Source organism: Heliangelus exortis, chromosome 19, assembly GCF_036169615.1.
Source record: "Heliangelus exortis chromosome 19, bHelExo1.hap1, whole genome shotgun sequence".
Lineage (NCBI taxonomy): Eukaryota > Metazoa > Chordata > Aves > Apodiformes > Trochilidae > Heliangelus > Heliangelus exortis.
The window spans coordinates 6,388,451-6,405,987 of NC_092440.1; the positions used below are offsets into that span (position 1 = coordinate 6,388,451).

The 17,537-nt window shown below is 40.5% G+C and overlaps 1 protein-coding gene across 10 annotated transcripts in view; it reads right to left on the reverse strand.

Annotated features, from left to right (window-relative positions):
- Positions 1 to 627: 627 nt before the first annotated feature.
- Positions 628 to 17,537, reverse strand: part of ARVCF (ARVCF delta catenin family member) — a 243,566-nt gene continuing 226,656 nt past the window's right edge. For 9 of the 10 annotated variants that reach the window (XM_071763528.1, XM_071763535.1, XM_071763536.1 and 6 more), the window contains 7 exons: positions 16,278 to 16,470; positions 14,942 to 15,053; positions 14,258 to 14,348; positions 13,116 to 13,169; positions 9,068 to 9,159; positions 7,317 to 7,430; positions 628 to 5,885 (listed from right to left, as the gene is read on the reverse strand). In XM_071763528.1, the coding sequence (XP_071619629.1) occupies positions 7,329 to 7,430; positions 9,068 to 9,159; positions 13,116 to 13,169; positions 14,258 to 14,348; positions 14,942 to 15,053; positions 16,278 to 16,470 (644 nt within the window). In that variant the 3' untranslated portion in view covers positions 628 to 5,885; positions 7,317 to 7,328. The remainder of the gene's footprint in view (positions 5,886 to 7,316; positions 7,431 to 9,067; positions 9,160 to 13,115; positions 13,170 to 14,257; positions 14,349 to 14,941; positions 15,054 to 16,277; positions 16,471 to 17,537) is intronic. The other variant, XM_071763530.1, reaches the window with a different exon arrangement.

Genomic DNA, 17,537 nt, shown 5'->3' on the forward strand with positions numbered 1-17,537 from the left:
TTAAGATCTGTTGGTAACTGCCTGTTACTTGAAATACACGACTGACTTTTCAGCAGCATGCTGTTTCTCCCACAGACAGCAACAAATGCAAATTAGTTGGCACATCCCCAAAATAAGTTTCTCACATCAACCAAACCTCATACATCGCTACAATGAAGATTTTCTGTTATTTTTACACAAAAGAATACTACATCAGAAACGTGAAATCCTTCTGAAGCTACATGGATTTTATGACTACACTGGGAAAGGTTAAGAACCTCCCAAATGGAAAAGCCATCAGCAAATTAGCTTGTGGTCCCAAACGAGCAGGCCTTTGAACAGTGACACAGAGATCTTTCCCACAGAAATATGCTTGTATATTCAAAAGGGAAAAAACATAATTTGCAGTCCAGGGTCCTTACAGGACTTCATGCTACAACTCCAGCATATGGCAATGAATCAAAAATTTTCAGCTATACTATTTTAAAGGATATTCCAATTGCCCTCATTACCACTGACCTTTTACTAACACAGGGTTCTGATCCAAGCTAGGGATGAATAATTCCCTGCCACAGAAAACTGCTGTTGCAAAGCCAAAGAGTATTTGAGATACCTGAGGTAACAAAAAGATAACCAATGGCACATGTGTTCTTTCCAGGCATGGTTTATTGAAAACACACCAAATTGTTATCCTACATACCTGGTTTCTAACAAGCATTCTACTTGTCTGCATTATGGAAAGATCCTATAATAATAATAATGATACATTCTGTCACGGTAACATTTGTTCTATGAAAAGCATAATTCACCTTTTTTTCCTCTCCATACTCATAAAATCAAACCATTCTAAGTGTTTCAGTTTATAGTACAGTGTAAATACAATGCAAAATCCCACCAGTCTAAACTACAGAGAGAATGTTGAGCAGTATTACAGAAAACACATTGTTGATTTTTTTTTTTATTCTCCTACCATGAAAATTTTAAGGCACATGATAGTTACAAACACATTAGCTACTAATTACCAGTAAGCTTCTTAGTCTAGTCATTTTGTTTTTCTGAACAGTAAGAACCAGATTGGCAGGCCTTGTAGTATCTGCACTACCTTCCTCTTCACCTTGAACTTCCAAGAACATCCTACCCTGATGTAAAACTTAGGACAGAAAATAAAAGTTCATTAATACCTTCCCTTTAAATGCACTAGATTAGCTACTGTACCAATAAATCAGAGAATTTCTCTGTCAAAAGACAAGGAAACATCAGATTTTAGGGGCATCAAAACAAGGAAGTTTTGTGAGAAACTATGCCTATTGAAACACCTTGAAAAACTGTGAGAGCACAACTCCACCCAACAGCCCAAAAATTCTGGCTGAAGTTATTGGCACACTGTAGTTTTCACCAAGTGGGCAGCTGGACAGCAGAAGAGGCTGTAAGCACCCTGATGTGCCCATTTGCATTCTGAAGCTTTGCTTACTCAAAGGGTTTAAGATGTGCCTCTCTCACAGGTAGCTGAGCCTGTATGCTCAACTTTAAGGCAAGTAACAGAAGGTAACTCACCACCTTCAATTTCATGGAACTACTCTAGGAGTGAAAAGTGCTCTGACCAGCAATAAGCCTTGCATGCTTGAAAGCATCACCAAAAAGTACTCCTCAGAGTTGGCAAGAATTTACTCATCTGCTGTAACAAACACATCACCCCCTGCTTTCTTGATGTGGCATTTACAGCATGGCAGTTCCTAGTCCCCAGGTCAGTCCCTTTTGTGATGTCTTGGCTACAGAGACAAGATTTGTTTTCCTGATACAGATGCATTCACAACCTGCATGTCTGAGTGCACAAGAGTAGAACCAGGACAGGCAGCTGTTTTGCTCTGAAGACCCTGAAGATCAGGACCTGTGGCTGCCCAAGCTGTTCCCTGGGGACCTTTTCAAGCTGGCAACACATCTTGAGTTGTCAGGCTACACTTACGGCTAAGCTGCTACTTAACTCCAAGACAGAAACAAAACATCCTAAAGCCTTTCCACTCTCCTAAGATTCTGCAGACAGACAGACCAACCTGGGAAGCTGTAAGCACAATTGTTCACACACTCAACAGCCAAACAATGTTTCTCCACTGGTGTTTTTAAACCTCCACAGCTTAGTGAAGCCACCTTGCAGAAGTGGTTTCTGCAGAAGAAAGTTCTGCAGTAATTACTTGCCACCAAAGTGTCCCTCTCCCCTGTGTTACCTCAGCCCACATTGGGCTAACAAATTTTCTCCTTCTCTTTAGCAGGCATCTTGCAACTCAACTTTTCTTTCCACAACTATCCTCCCACTAGAACTTCTGCAGGTAGAAATCTGTTCTGCCCCAGCCCTTTGCTGGCAGATCCCCTCCAGTTTTCACAGTAGAGCCAACAGGAAAAGAGGAGGTGACATACTTGAGCCCTAAGAAGCACTGCCTGCCTTTTAGCAGGAGACTCTAGACCCTACTGCAGCTTTAGTCACACACACTGCCACTTTCCCTTCTTTACATACAGTCCCTGCTGCCAAAATACAATTACAGGTTTATCCACCCACATCCCAGAACAGCTCAAACAGCCAGTCACACTTGTGCCAACGAGAGGAGAGGTAAAGGCAGGTGTGGGCACACACCCCACCAGTGAGCTTGTGGCCATAGATAAAAAGGACATTAAATCACCAGACCTGGTGCAAAGTATCTTGCTTTGGACTTCAGCTGCTGGGCTGATAATACCAGGTGATAGTCTCACATGCAAGTCACCCCCCATCCATTTTCCTTCCTTGTTACCCAAACAACAGTTTGGTGAGAATTAAAAAACCACAGTAACATATCTGATGGGTTATTGCTACATACTTGGGAATTTGTTGTTGTGTAAGGCATGGGAGGGGCCGGGGTTAGACTGACAATTCCCACAGGGAGTGCTGGCCTATGGAGTTGCTATCTGATCTCTTGATACACCATCCTGTGCTTTTCTGCAGCAATAAACCATGTTGTCAGCTCAAAACTACCTTGGCTGCCATGAACACTTACCCCCAGGAAAACAAAGAACAGTTTGTTACAATGACCCTGGGCAGCCAGTGCCACTGAACCTGACAGGGAGGTTTGATTATCAGAGGATGCAGCTTAAGTACAAAAAGGGCTCTCGAGGAAAGTGGGATAGGGTTTGAATTTGCTTCTCAAATACTCCTCAGTATTTTTAGCCCACTAATGATAGAGACCAAAGTAGATTCTGGTCGAGATTCTGAGTGTCCCTGTAGTGCCCAACTGAGGGCCATGGGATTCCTGGGATAGAAGGTCATGGACATAATTGGCCCCTAGTCATTTCACTTCCCCCTTCCTGCAGTTTTCTCTGTTAACCTCTTGCTGGCTTAGAAATATCTGTACAATAACTAAATCACAAAGTCTTAGCAGAGACTCCTTTCAACAGTCAGGTCTTTATTTTAAGTGAACTTTTGCTCAGACTCCTTTGGTAAATATATGGTTTGAAGTAGATCAGGGACAGACTGACAGCACGGCCCTTCTCTTACACTGTTCTAATCAGCTACAAAGCAGATTCCGTTGCTAATTACTGAGCATTTTTTAAAAAATCCTTTCATATACAAAAAGAATACACCAAGTACATAACCAAAAGTGATATAAAACTCTTCTGTGTAGCTTGGTTAAAAGGGTCTCCGCGTATTGGCAGAACAAGTATGAAAAGAGCACCATTAATATAATTTACAGTCTGACTATGTATCTGGTTTCATTGCCACACTTCACGTCTACACATAGAGAGACACTGCCCCGGACACGAATGCAGAGAATCACAGATGTATCTCTTTGCTTCTCTTCATCTGCTGAGCATCTTTGGCCCAACAGGACTCCCATGCAGGTGAGAAAACAAATCTGTCTTAATTTGCTCCAAGTCACTTCACCTTCCCCAGGATCCAGAAGTGACCACTGCAACCTATGAGGAAGATGAGGGTCAAAAAGGGAAGGGTGTGAAGGAGCACATGTATCATCCAAATCACTGACAGCTTCTGGCATCAGTCTTTTTCCCTGAATCAACAAAGGCTTCCCTCTCCTGCAAACTACTTTACATGTTTGGTTTTTTAACCTATCCTCTGCACAACAATATATATATAGATATATAGATTTATTTATTTATATATATGTATTCATGTCAAATTTTAATATACTCAAGAAGATACAAAGCTCTTGGTACTTGCTTTTTTTTTTTTTTTAAAGTTTTAAATTTTTTTTTACAAAAATTTTGATGTTTACTATTACAGTAATATTTTGGGGGAGGTGAGATCACTGGATATTTCCCCTTTTTCATTACAAAGGAAATGGCAGGCACCGAAAACTGCAAATGATGTTTGCTAGATTGAAATATGTGCTTTCCAGTCACACAGTTTTTAGGAGCATGTTTAAAACTAAATGTGGCAACCAAAGAACAGTGGCAACCAAATAAAATCAGCAAAAGTCCTCTCGTGCTACTAGCAAGACATTTGCTTCCTATTCTCATCTGCTGCCCTTCTACGACCAATGCCTGGAGAAAATCAGTGATCTGAAGTCATTTAGTCCATGGCTTTACCAGAAACCACATATGCAGAGCATGTTCTTGTGAGGTTTAAGTTAAGCAAAGCCTTGGCCTCTCAGAGGAGAACCATTGCACATGGGTTATTTTCACACCAGACAAAATACGTGATCACAAAACAAAACCAAAGGAACACAGAAATTATGATGTTGATTTAAAAAATGACAAACCAGTCCTCTTTGTGGCATTCTTCATCAGGATCTATAGCCCAAAGCAAACATGGATCCATCAGTGATAAATTTACCATCAAATTTAAGTGACAGACCCATCTAAAATTTATAGTGTTCAAAATGAGACACCCTACAAAAAAGCTCCTATTTCTTCCAATGTGTTAACAGCTATGGCAGAAGAAATCACTAATCATCACCAATGCAACACTGCTACATTTAAAATGTAAAACCTCCTTATTGCAGTTTTCAAGAACAAGAAAATAAAAAGCCAGCAAGCTCCATTTCTCAGCATAAATTTCTGAACCAGGGACACTGAAACCTTCAATAAACTGCTTTTCAGTATGTGGAAATAAAAACAGAGCCATTACAGAATTCAAAAGGCAGAAGTATTGTACACCAGATTATAATGATAATATAGTTCTGTGATTGATATAGCTTACTCTAAAAGCAGATTATACAGCTTGCATCAATACTGTCATCCACTCTCCAGTTCATCTGACCAGCATTTAATAGTTTTTGTTCTGCAAATCCTCCTTTCATTGCAATCCAATAAACTCACTCAACATTCCTGCACTTTCTCTGGAAATAAAGAAAACCTAAACATTTATCAAAAAGCCTTTAAAAATGTTAGATTCACAGTTCAAAAGAAATTCCCCCAAACAAAAAACAAAACCATGAGCCCCAAATGATAAAAGTGCTATCTTCATGGCTACATCTATGATATTATTTCAATTATTCTGCAGTTTCTTTTTCACTTGTGAAGCTGTCTTCTTTGCTGCCCCATGACCTTCACTCCTCACACTTGGCACCATCCACATGTAAGAGTCACCTAGGAATGCAACCAGCTATAGATGGAAGCTTGGGTTCTCTTTTCATGCTTGCTTTCTTCTTGCAGCAGTGGGATGGAGGGGGAGGTGGTGGCTGTTTCTGGTGGGAATGTAGCTGAGTTAAAAAGCAAATTGTCTTGCTGTAAGGCATGGTGCTCCGGGCTTGGCAATGGCAGTCAGATGTCTTTTCTCCCCTCATCTTCTCAGAATCTGCAGCCTGGTCAGTGATGCAGCGCCCTCCAAATCTGAATGGCAGTGGTGACTGATGAGATCCTCTGTGTTGATTCAATGCTTGCTTCTCCCCCTCAATTAAAAAAAATGTGGTTGGACTCTAGCCCTGCAAAATAAAGTCAAAACTGATGAATACCTGCAGGTAACAAAACCTTGGTGATCTCCATCACCCAGTGGTAGGACAGTGACTAGAAATGCCAAGCTATCCCAAACACATCAGTTCCTTGAAGGGTACGACTGGGAGAAAACGAGCACAGACTTCCTTTTTCCAAAGTCTGTACCCCACCTGTAAGCATCCTCTGCTCAGAGGAAGAGCACAGGAGTGAAATGTACAGGTGCTACAAACTGATATTTATCTCTGCCCTTTGCTGAGCCAACACAGCTGACCATGCAAGTGCTGACCAGCTGTGGGAAGTCAACAGTGCCAGGGTCTGGGCTGTGGCTACACAGGAGTACCTGGCAATGCTGAACGACTGTTCTGGGCAGGTGTTTCTGACCTAGCAACAGAAACAATCTGTAAACACTTTGCATTTATATTAGACTCTTAAAAGAAGGGGGAAAAAATCCAATCCCACCACCCAAAAATCATACAGGAGGTATGAGTTTATCATCACTAATGCAAGTGATTTCAGTGTAGAGTTATGGGGTGCTCCATGTCTTGGAATTTGGGCCTTTAAAGGCCTGTGTCAACTCTAGTGGGAACGTTTCCCAGTGCCTTCAGGACAGTCACAAAGATTTTCTTTTAGCCATAGCCAGGGGCACAAAACCTGCTGATCTAAACATAGCAGCACATCTGATGGAGTGCCAGAAGGTATAACCAGGGTAGGGGGCTGTCTAGCAAAACAGCAAGAGACAGATTAATAGTGGCAGGAGTGAAAAAAAGGGCAGTGAGGAATCTGGCACACGGCAGAGTAGTGAACTAAAAAAAAAAACAAACTCTAGCTCTTTAGAAAAAAAAACAAAAGACCAAAACAAACAAACAAACAAACAAACAAAAAACTAAGAAGGGAGTGATGGGAGCAGTGATGGGAGTGTTTATTGTGTAACCAACATCATCTCTCCTTGCAAGTAACTTGTTGTGTACAGCCAGCAGCTCTCCTGCAGATAAGCAGAGCTGTATCATTTGTGGGAACCTCTGGGCATATCCATAAATACTCAAGGATATGCTTTTCTTTCAGTCTCAGGCTAATCCTTGTAATGAGCACAGAGGAGGAAAAAATGGTTGTAAGCAGGAACACAACATTCAAATTCATTCCCATGGCCTAACAGAAGAACTCTTTCACATTTCAGCTGACAACCAATCATTCATGATATTAATTTTCTGCCTGGTTATTTGACAGGTTATTTTTTAATCAAACAGTGGTGTTTTTCATTAAAGACACACTGAATAATACAAATATAAGGCTTTTTTCAAAGGCATTTTCCTTTTTTTTGAAAGGACCCAGTTAGCAGTTAGCCTTGAAGAAATTCCACAGTGATACAGATCATGCACAAGACAAGTTAATCACTAGCCCCAATTACCATTAAAAGGACCTACCATGCATGCAAATTAGACCCAGGAGTCAACAGGCTGGGGTTTAATGTCACGGGCATCCACCAGATTCACCGAAGCCCTGTTACTCCTGTTAATGTTTTTCCTATTTGTGTCATTCTGCAGCACAGAGTGAGGAGTTAAAGGCAAAACAGAGCGGATTAATCAAACAAAACCACCAAACAAGTCAGCTTAAAGAAGCACAAGGGGAAATTAGTGGTAGAGAAAGAAACAAGATCAGCAAAGACACAATACTGACAAAAGCATCTGCAGCAGCCCAAAGGGCTGCACTTCCCTGACACATTCACAGTTCTCGACCACTCCTGAGCCTCAGAGTCATGGTTATCAGAGTTCATAAGCCAGAAGAACCCACAGACCATTTCTGTTTCACAGCACATGGAGAAGGATGAGTAGCAGCTACTCAGCAGCTACCACTGATGTGGTACAACAGGCTGAGCTCAGGTTACCCTCTGTCCTTAAAACCAGGAGGCAGCACAGAGTACGTGAGACACACTGACCAAGGTAAAAGGTTTTTCTCTTTTTCTCATGAAAGCAAAGCATCTACTTACTAAACTCTGGGTCTAGCTTTACTTCAGACATACACTGGAGGAGTTAGGGCTGCTTGGTGTGATTTTAAGGGTTGAATGAATTTTGAGTGGCAAAAGTAAAAACTATTTGTTAAAAAAATGTCCAGCTGGATTGAAGCCATTCTCTAGGGTCTACCTTCATGGGGAGGCAGAACATAGCAGGAAATTAATTGCCAGGCAAGGCAATACAGGCAAACTGATGCAGCAGGACATTCTAATTCATGAACTATGGAAATATTTTGCCTCCAAATCACATTTTCATTTCCCTTGCTTAATAATTGTGGAGTTTCCTTTCAATAGACTGAAGTTTCATTGTTTACACTGATTATGAATCACCTGGATTTTCTGGTATTATCAGCAATATGCTTTAGATTATTAAGTACAGCCTTCTGCAGACTAACAATAGAGTTTTCTACTGCTGAGTTCTTTCAATGAATCCTCCTCTTCCTCCTTGAAATTACTTCCCCAGGAAACACAAGCTTGTTTTGAGGACAGGGAGAACTGATGGTCATAGCATTAAGCAACTTTTAAAAAGGTCTACTGAAAAGGAATAGCAATGCAACATAAATTACACAGAGCCTACTAAGCCACATTTGCACACAACCCACAATACAAAGAGCTTTGTGAAGTAAGATTTTTTTTGGTTTTCTAATTGCAAAGTTGTTTACATTTGTTTTTAGAAGGCACACATACAACTATGAATGTGTTTCATTCACTCTCCAACCCCTTGGTCCATGCCCACAGTCCACCATCAGGATGTCAATGAGTGTTAGGGAAACAAATACTGTTCACCACACTCCTGATCACAGACACACAAGCTCACACCTGCTTCTCGTGGTGAAAACAACAAAGCAGTGTGATAGTTTGAACTGACCGTTTTTGGAACAAAGTCTGAGCACACTGATACACTTTAGATACACAAACTATTTTTACAACCTCATCCATTTACAAGAATACAGTGAATGCCTGCATTTGATCCTCCAATGGAAAGCAGCATTCTGGTTTTACTTCTAGTTAGCCAAGTGATAAGTTACAAAATGATCAATGTATCTAAAAAAAAGCCCTTTACAGCCCCCTGCTGAGTAACTACCCTGTGTTTCTTGCTGAGGACACCAGGCTTCCTTTCTTCTAAAGGCACTAACTAGCATTCAGCAGTAAGAGGAAGCTCACTTTTAAAGGTTCTTTTTCTGAGGCATCCCCTGTGTTATCCGTGGTCTTGTACTTGCGCTCCTTCTCCCGGTGATCGATGGTTGAGTACCCATCTGAAGAGGAACAACATGACAGTCAGACATGAAGCACAAACAACAGCAAAACCAGACCTGATGCCAGCAAAGTTCTTCATCAAAGAAGCAGGAAAAAACCCCAGCACAACCCAAAGATGCTGGCAGCCTGCTTCTCACATGTGCTCCAGCTCTTGAAAATTTTCATTTTTATCAGCTCAAAGTGAAACAGAAGAGCCCTCTATTTTTATCAGTGCCAGATGCTGGCACTCATTAGCAAACATCACTGTTTTCATCCCAGCCTGCTGGAGTTTTTAGTGTGCCCAAGGAAAGCAGCAAGTTGTCATCTTGCACCCTGTGGCTAATGAGCTCCAACTTCAGCCCAAATCTTACGTTCTTCACTTAGCAGTCTGATTAATTGGCTGTGTTCATTCTCTGAAGCATGTTCTCAGTCTTCCTGAGCTTGAATACTAGGAGGACATGACAATAATTTGGAAGAGTCCCTTTCAGAGCACAGAGGAAAAGGGCTTGTCAACTTGGAAGAAATCTGGATGCAAACCCTCCTGTGCTTGGGCTGTCTTTCATTACAAAGTAGCACCTGTTGGTGCTCTTTCTCCTGACAACTAAGACAATCTGAAGGTGTGATGAACACAATGAGGGAAAGTGGGAGAAGGCTTTATAAAGAAATGGCTTTAATTATTTCAGAACCTTAGCTTTGAATCATTGTCAGCCAATGCAAATCTTAAATTTATTTTCCTGATGCATCAGATTTCCTTCATTATCAGTGACAAATGGATCCTCTCCTGCTCTGCTTTGACAGCATTGTAATCTGAAATAAGTGACACTCAAATTTATAGCTCCCTGTATTGTTTTCCCCTGGGTAATTGAGGGATCATTAATGTTTTCATGTCCTGACAAACTGGGTTCTTAGAATACCACATAAGCTACCAAAATGCTCCTCTCTTGGTTTATTACTTGCCTGCAACAGGTCATTCAGAAAAAGTCAGTCATGTTTTGTGGGGTTCCCATGGCATCAGGAGACACTGTTTGCCCACATGACAGGAACACATTCAGCTAAAGGACTGGTACCAAACACAGTCACAGAGCAGGGCCCTATGGGATGCTCATGGTGGTCACAGCCAGGTCAAGTTTTAGAAATGCTGTAGTTTTCCTATGCATCTCATGAATTAAAGTGCACAAAGACCTGCAACAAGTACCTGAAGTAGCACAGATGTATGACATCATAGACAGTAGTAGATTATTTAATCATGCCACCTAAAAACAACTGAAGAACTTTGGAGTTATATGTGCTGTACACAGATCTTAAAGCATGGAAGTAACTGCAGCACAGAGCTTTGCTTACAATGATTTTTTGGAAATGAAGATGCCCAACATTCTTGGGTATTCATTTTGAAGAATAAACCCTAAAGCCTACCAGCTGCATTCAGCATTTGTGGAGGAACACATGACTACTACTTCTCTTTCAAATGACAGACATGGATACTGCTAGTAAGTAATATCCTAATCTGAAGATTCAGCATTTATTTAGGAGTAAATATGTCACACAGGTATGTATTTAAATGATGGAAACAAGCTGACACCCAAAAAATCAAGCTCCCAGGAACTTAGTGGTAGCTTTGTACAATCCAGTATTAATTATACTCCAAATGATGTAACTGATCAGTTTGCATTTTTGTTGTGCCATCATCATGGGTGATCCTCAAACATGTTTAAAATTAATTGCCAAGATAAAAGGAAACCTTTAACCTACCCCCAGAAAGCAACAGCTACTAAGTGAAGCATGGCAGCTGGGATACTTTCCAGGGAGGAAGGTCAGAAGTAAGGATTATAATCACAAAAAATTAAAAGCACAACAGATTATTTAGTATTACTAAGAATATAAAAATTCCCTATGCTAAGCCAGGACAGCAGCAATAGGAGAATCAGGCTGTAACTCAGTGGCAGTAATCTGACAAAAAAATGGTCAAGAACTTTCTTCACTGAGATGTTCTTCACATCTCAGTTTGAAGGTATTTTACAATTCACACTGTCAGCCCACTGTTGTGTGGCCTGCATGCTAACAGTCCCACACACATCAGTACTAATATATTATGTATTTGTAAAACCACACACTGTGCTATGACTCTGTAGAAATAAGAGATAGAAAGTCCATGATTTGACCTAATAAAATCAGCAGTATCTTGAAGGAAGCTGCATCAGACAAGTAACACCTCAGTGCCTCAAGAATCAAAGCTCTCCAGAGAAATTAGGAAGTACTGCTTCTACTGTGCTTCAGGTTCATCCTAAAAAGCAATCAGAATTTACCCCATTTCTGAGGCATAAATGAGACACATACAGATCTTACTTGTCCAGGGTATAAGTGCATAATTCTAAGTTTATACAGTCCCTTATATAGACAAAAATTACAGGGGTTAATAAGGGAGGCATGTCCCATTCTTGACTTGTTTATTCTTCTCTCTCTCAACTTCCTGCTTGTTCTCCAGTATCACTTCACTGACCATCTCCTGCTCACTCTGCAGCAATATTTTCATGTCATCACAAACCACAGGGTGAAATGCCTGCTGAGTCTAAGTTCACTCATGTCCTCATGCAGCTCTCAACTTACAAAGATCAAATCAAAGAGATGAAGTACCAAGTACTAATCCTAGTTCCTTGCCTCTAAAGATAGTAAACTGCCTATAATTTAGCCCTTTCTCTGAAACACCATCAAGTTATAGTCATATTGGAATTAAAAAGCAATGAAGAGCTGGGGTCAGGAAAACTTTACAGGTTTCATCTTCTAATACCAATAAAAGGACTGGAGAACAGATTGACCCTGAGAATCTCCCTGATGCTGTACAAATGCTGTTAATTTGTGATTTATTTTGTACTCAGAGTAGTACCAGTAACTCCTGAAAGCATAAGGCAACAATTAATATTGAGACTAAACAATCAGCACTGCCCATGAAGCAGCACCTGCTAGCACACAGGTATCCTGCCAGGCAATCACTTCTGAAGTTATTTTCTTCCTTTGTGAGAACAAATGTTTCAGTGTTCCCTTAGGCAAAATACATATGGACAGTTGATTCATGGCAGGTGGCATCTCATTTTTCTAAGAATACAAAAGGTAATATATACCTGTTATTTTAACTTCTTTACATGCTTGGCTTTCAGCTCAGTTCTAACTTGCCTTTTTTTTCAGCTATAATCACAAATAGCAGGATATCAGACTTTGATGTGGAGGCATTAAGGTAGCTACTTAAATAAAATTAACATTGACTGGGAGAAGTAAAGCAAATTCCCAAGAGACCTCATAGCACCTTTATCTAGTAAAATAAAAAAAACCTCCACGAGTCTTACACTACAGAGCTGATCAATCTCAAACCACTTCACTGACAGGGGGTGGCTGTTCTCAGTCTATAGGAATAGCCAGGCCAGATAGATGCAGGTAAATGAAAGGTGGAGCCAGGAATATCATGCATACTAGCTTATTTTTGGTGTTGCCTACAGAAAACAAAGGCAGAGTAGATTTAAATACAAGTATTACGCAGAAGTAAAATTTCAGCTTTTTTTTTTCACCTCCCCCTCCCCTGAATCTCCAGAATTCCAGATCTGTAATAAAGAATGCAGCTGCTTCAAGGGCCAGAGTAGAATGAACACTAGGTCAGTACATCTCCATTATATGCTTAAAGTAGTAGAGGAACTGGTACATAGACTCTACACTTCTTTAAAAGTGGGAGGTGTCCCTGCCCATGGCAATGTGATTGGAACAGATGATCTTTAAGGTCCCTTCCAACCCAAATAGTTCTATGATTCTAAAAGAAAAAGGAAGGGAAAAAAATGATGACAACCGGTCTTTTGTAAGGTAATGTTCTGTTTTAAAATGTCAGCTTTATCCATCTGAAAGAATATCACCTAGAGAAATAGCTGAACTTTCCTGTGAGTGACAGTTTGCTCTATTGTAAGAGACACAGGGTTTGATCTATGGCTGAATTTACCTGGGCCAAGTTCATCCATAGGTATCATATCACGACTCCCAGCCTTCTCATTATCTATAAAACAGAAACACTGAAATGACTTGAGATACATTTGCTTTTCTCAACACCTGGTATTTTTAAATTAGTCACAGGACCAGGGAGATCCATAAAGTAGAGAATAAAGAGACTATTGTAAAAAAAACCCCACACTGTACAACAGTTATCCATTCAGAAAGGAAAGTTCGATTTAAGCTCTCCAGAGAGCACGTGTAATCCTTTTATTTTCTACTTTGGCTCTGTAATATAGAACTCCCTCTCTCCAAGTGATAACAGAAACCACAGTTTTGCTTTGGACTACCTACTGCTATTAACAAGCTCCTCTGGTCTCTCCAGAATAGAGAGAAATAAAATCAGTAAGGGTGCTGCTTCCCATGGCACACAATCCAACCCAGCTGCCTGCTGAGCCAACAGAAATGCTATCAGAAAGCTAACCCAGAAAAATAACTTTATTGTCAGATCAGCAAACAGATTTAATCAAAGACAGGGAAGGTGGAAACAGGCAAGGCAGTGTGGGGCTGTCTTTTCTGCAGTTTAACCAGATAAAGTGCAACATGGCAAACTCTGCCATTGGAGACTAAAGATTTCTGGAAAGAAATTCTGCCATCTGAGCACTAGAAACTGGAACCCGATTCTGAGACATGAATGAAAATAAAATGAACAGCACCAGTGCTGGAATGGCCACATCATGCCTTATTAGAAAGCAGAGACAGGTTTAGTGACTGCTTGGCTAGACCATCTCCAACAAAAAAAGGCTACAGAGTAGAGAAATGTGCCAGACCAGGCACATTTATTTAGAAAGGAGAGAACTTCAGTACTAGGTAGGAGTAAGGCTGAGCCCACTGCCTGGAACACTGTCAAACAAGATTTAACTGTTCTTGTTGCATGCAAACTACTACACTACTGAGAAAACATCAGTAGTGTACAAATCACAAGGGAAGGAATATTAGCCATACCCAGCTAACAGGACTGATCATTTGAGGGCTGTGGGGTGTCACCACACAAATAATACATTTTTACCCTCTCACTGCATAACACAGATGTGACATAAACAGACAACAAGAAAGTAAAGCACAATAGAAAAGGAGATAAAGAGCAGAACTGACCTTGACTTTTATCCACAAGAGGCAAAGTGCTGTCATCATAGCTAGACCTGCCAGCAGTACCTTTGGAACTCTTTGGAGTTGCAGAAACAGACTGCAAGCCAATCACAACATTATAATAATCACATAAATATGAAATTGCTACTAAGGGAAATCAAACAATAAACAAGCCAACAGTATGGAGAAAGATTACAGGATGCTGCTAAGCCCCCTTCTGTTGATAACGTGGCACTGAAGTATTTTTTATTTTCATATTTAGTTTTTGGTAGAATTTTTAAAGTGTTACCTAAATTACAGCATTTTGGTCTGTAAAAGGAGCAAAACTTTGCACAAGGAAAGGTGAGGAGGCTACATGGCAGAGACCAGTGGCTGCCCTACACTGCTAGATGGAACGTTTCAAATGAGAGACAACTAAGACAAGACATGCTAATTGTTCCTCCTGTTAAAGGCATGAGCATTTGGCTGTATGAGGTGGCATAATTCCAAAACCTAAAAAGATACATTTCAGAGACCACTGAAAAACATACCCAGCCAGTAAATGCATGATGATGTGACTGTATAGATTGCAGTACATTGTTCTATCACCTAGAAGAACAGAACCAAAGCCCACAGACTCTAACACTAGACTAAGTTACTACATACTACATTTAGGAATTTCCAAAACTAAATCTCAGGCAACATATTTACCTGAAAGTGTGATTTGTTCCACCCATCCTTCTGCAGGGCATTGCGTAGCTCTTTATAGCTCCAGATCATCTGAAGAACGTGAGATGCTGCTTTTGTTTCTCTGGGAGAGTGGCTGATTTGCAAGATACAATTCACAGTTTAAGGATTGAGCAATATAACACTTTCCTACCTTGAGCTCTTTGCACCAAAACAATATCCAGGAGGTAACCTAGTACTCCATGCAGCTATTCTTTGAACCTATAAGCTATAGGATATATGTGAAATCCTTCAGTGGCTTCTTTGTATCTATCTGTAATTGCTGACACACACACAAAAAAAAGCAAACTAAAATTTAAAATTGTGCAGATTTTTGTGGGTTTTCTGTGGGTTTTCATGTATATTGCTGAGCAAACACTGAGGCCAGGAGAACTCTTTTTGTCTTGTAGCTGTCATTAACAAAAAAAACCCAAACCTGATGGATTCTATCTTGCTTGGATTTGTTTAGAAAAAACCCCACCACAACAAAACAAGTTCTAAGTCACTTTTCAAACCTTCACTCTAACTTATGCATATTCCTCACAATTCAATGAAGTGGCTTCATGGTTTAGAAAATCTTACAAAGGAATTTGGGTCACCCAAAATAAGCTATTTCTAAGCAGAAAACAAAATTTTACCCATTCCTTACGACGTCAGTACACAAACACCCTCTAATAAAATAATAAGGAGGTAGTCTCCTGGCTGGCTCTTATATTCCATAGCAAGGCTGAACAAATTGTTCAGCTACTCTCCAAAAAGTTTACTGGAAACACCTAACTGGCTGAACTGTAAGAAACAAACTTTTCTCTAAAGCAGCCAGAACTGAGTTTTCAACAGGACTTCAGAGTGAATATTTAGCACTTCAGATTAGCACCACCAGCCTGTCACTTACTGCACAGAACAATTACTGCACATCATTAAGCATTTTACTTAAAAGAAACAAATTTAATTACTGGCATTCTGGGAATGGAACACTGCCACAGGAAAAAGACCTCCTGCACTAAAAACAAAGACAATGGTTTCACTGCAGATGATGTCTGCTAAATGCACCCGTGGTGCCAAGATGTATTTGACAAGGAGAGAGCATGTCTCAACATGACTGAAATGACTACTTAAATTAGCTTTCTTCTTTTTGTTTAGTGAGGTAAACCTATTAAAGGTGCTGACTGTTTTTACTTTCTATATATTAATTGCTCTGAAATTAAAGGTTCTGAAAAGTTAGGATGCTTGAATATTTTCACAAAACAAAAGCTGCTATTTGTAGTGACATTTTCATGTTTGCAGTGAGTTCTTAGGCATTTTGCTCTCAGCTGTCACTTACCTTGACTTGCTGATAGCTACCAGCTTCTGAATGCCCTGTGTCTGGATCAGAGACCTTGCATTTTCTGAGCTGTCAGTAATGATTTCATGGATGGTATTCAACACAGCAACCACTGTATCCTCTTCCAGGTTCTTTGCAGATCTCTGCTGCCTGCTGGGCAAATTTCTTACCAGCTCACCCATGGCATAACTACCTAGATAAGGGAAGAGATACCATTAGTCAGCCCTAAAAATCATGTCAGCCCCCCATCCTGAATGATAAAACTAAAGGGTGTTTGCCAGGTCAAAAAATTTTATAATGCATGAGTTTTGAACCTCAAAGACTATAACCTAACAGTGTATTTATCATTCATTATTTCCAGGTGATTGAGAGCTGATATCCAAGACAAACTCCATCATGAACACTAAAAGGTATTTAGGGAAAGCTAAAAAAAAAAACAAAAAAAAAAAGCAATTTTTATTAAGAATTTTACACCCAGCATCTATCATACTTTGCAGTGCCCGAGGCAAAAAGCATCCAGTAGCTGTTGCTAATGCCACATATTCATGCTAATGCACGCACATGGCTTACTCAGCTTAGCCCTGTAATAGGCCTTCTGGGGCCAGGTGTGCAGCCATGCATTTATTAACCTTCCTCCAGCAAAGGTAAGTGTATTCCCTCCTGGGTGCATTTAGCCTTTCAGTGTATAGTACTGGAAAAAAAACCAGGAGTCCAGAGTTTACCACTCCCAGGTGTCTGTCTGCACCATTTGCCTAGCTACACCTCTGAACTATTAAAGAAGAGAACCTGATGCATTAAGGCAGAATCCCACCTTGCTCTTTGTTAGTGTCAATGTGGATGATGACCCTAAATGTCTGACCAATGTTTCCTGGCCTGACAAGGTTAGAGTTTAAGCAAAAACACATATTAAATGAAAAACTCAACTCTGAGCTGAACCTTCAAGATGCTTGTGGGCAGGCAAATTCTTATTTACCCCCCTTGGATAGGAGCTAGTGAGCACTGCTGAAGAACTAACTTGAAGAAGAATAAGTTGTTTGGTGTCCAGTTTCTACAAGTAACAACAATGCAAAAGGATGAGAAGGGAAGGAGGAAGTGAGAAAAAAGTGACAACTTTAGAGCCCACTGTGTGTCCCCAGGTTAGCTCAGCATGCCAAGGGCAAGGCTCCCCTAAACAGCACCTAAGGAGCAACATCTCTGTGACCTCCACATGTGACCAGGAGCACAAGTGCCATGTCAGCCAGAGTTAAGAAAGGGACAGGA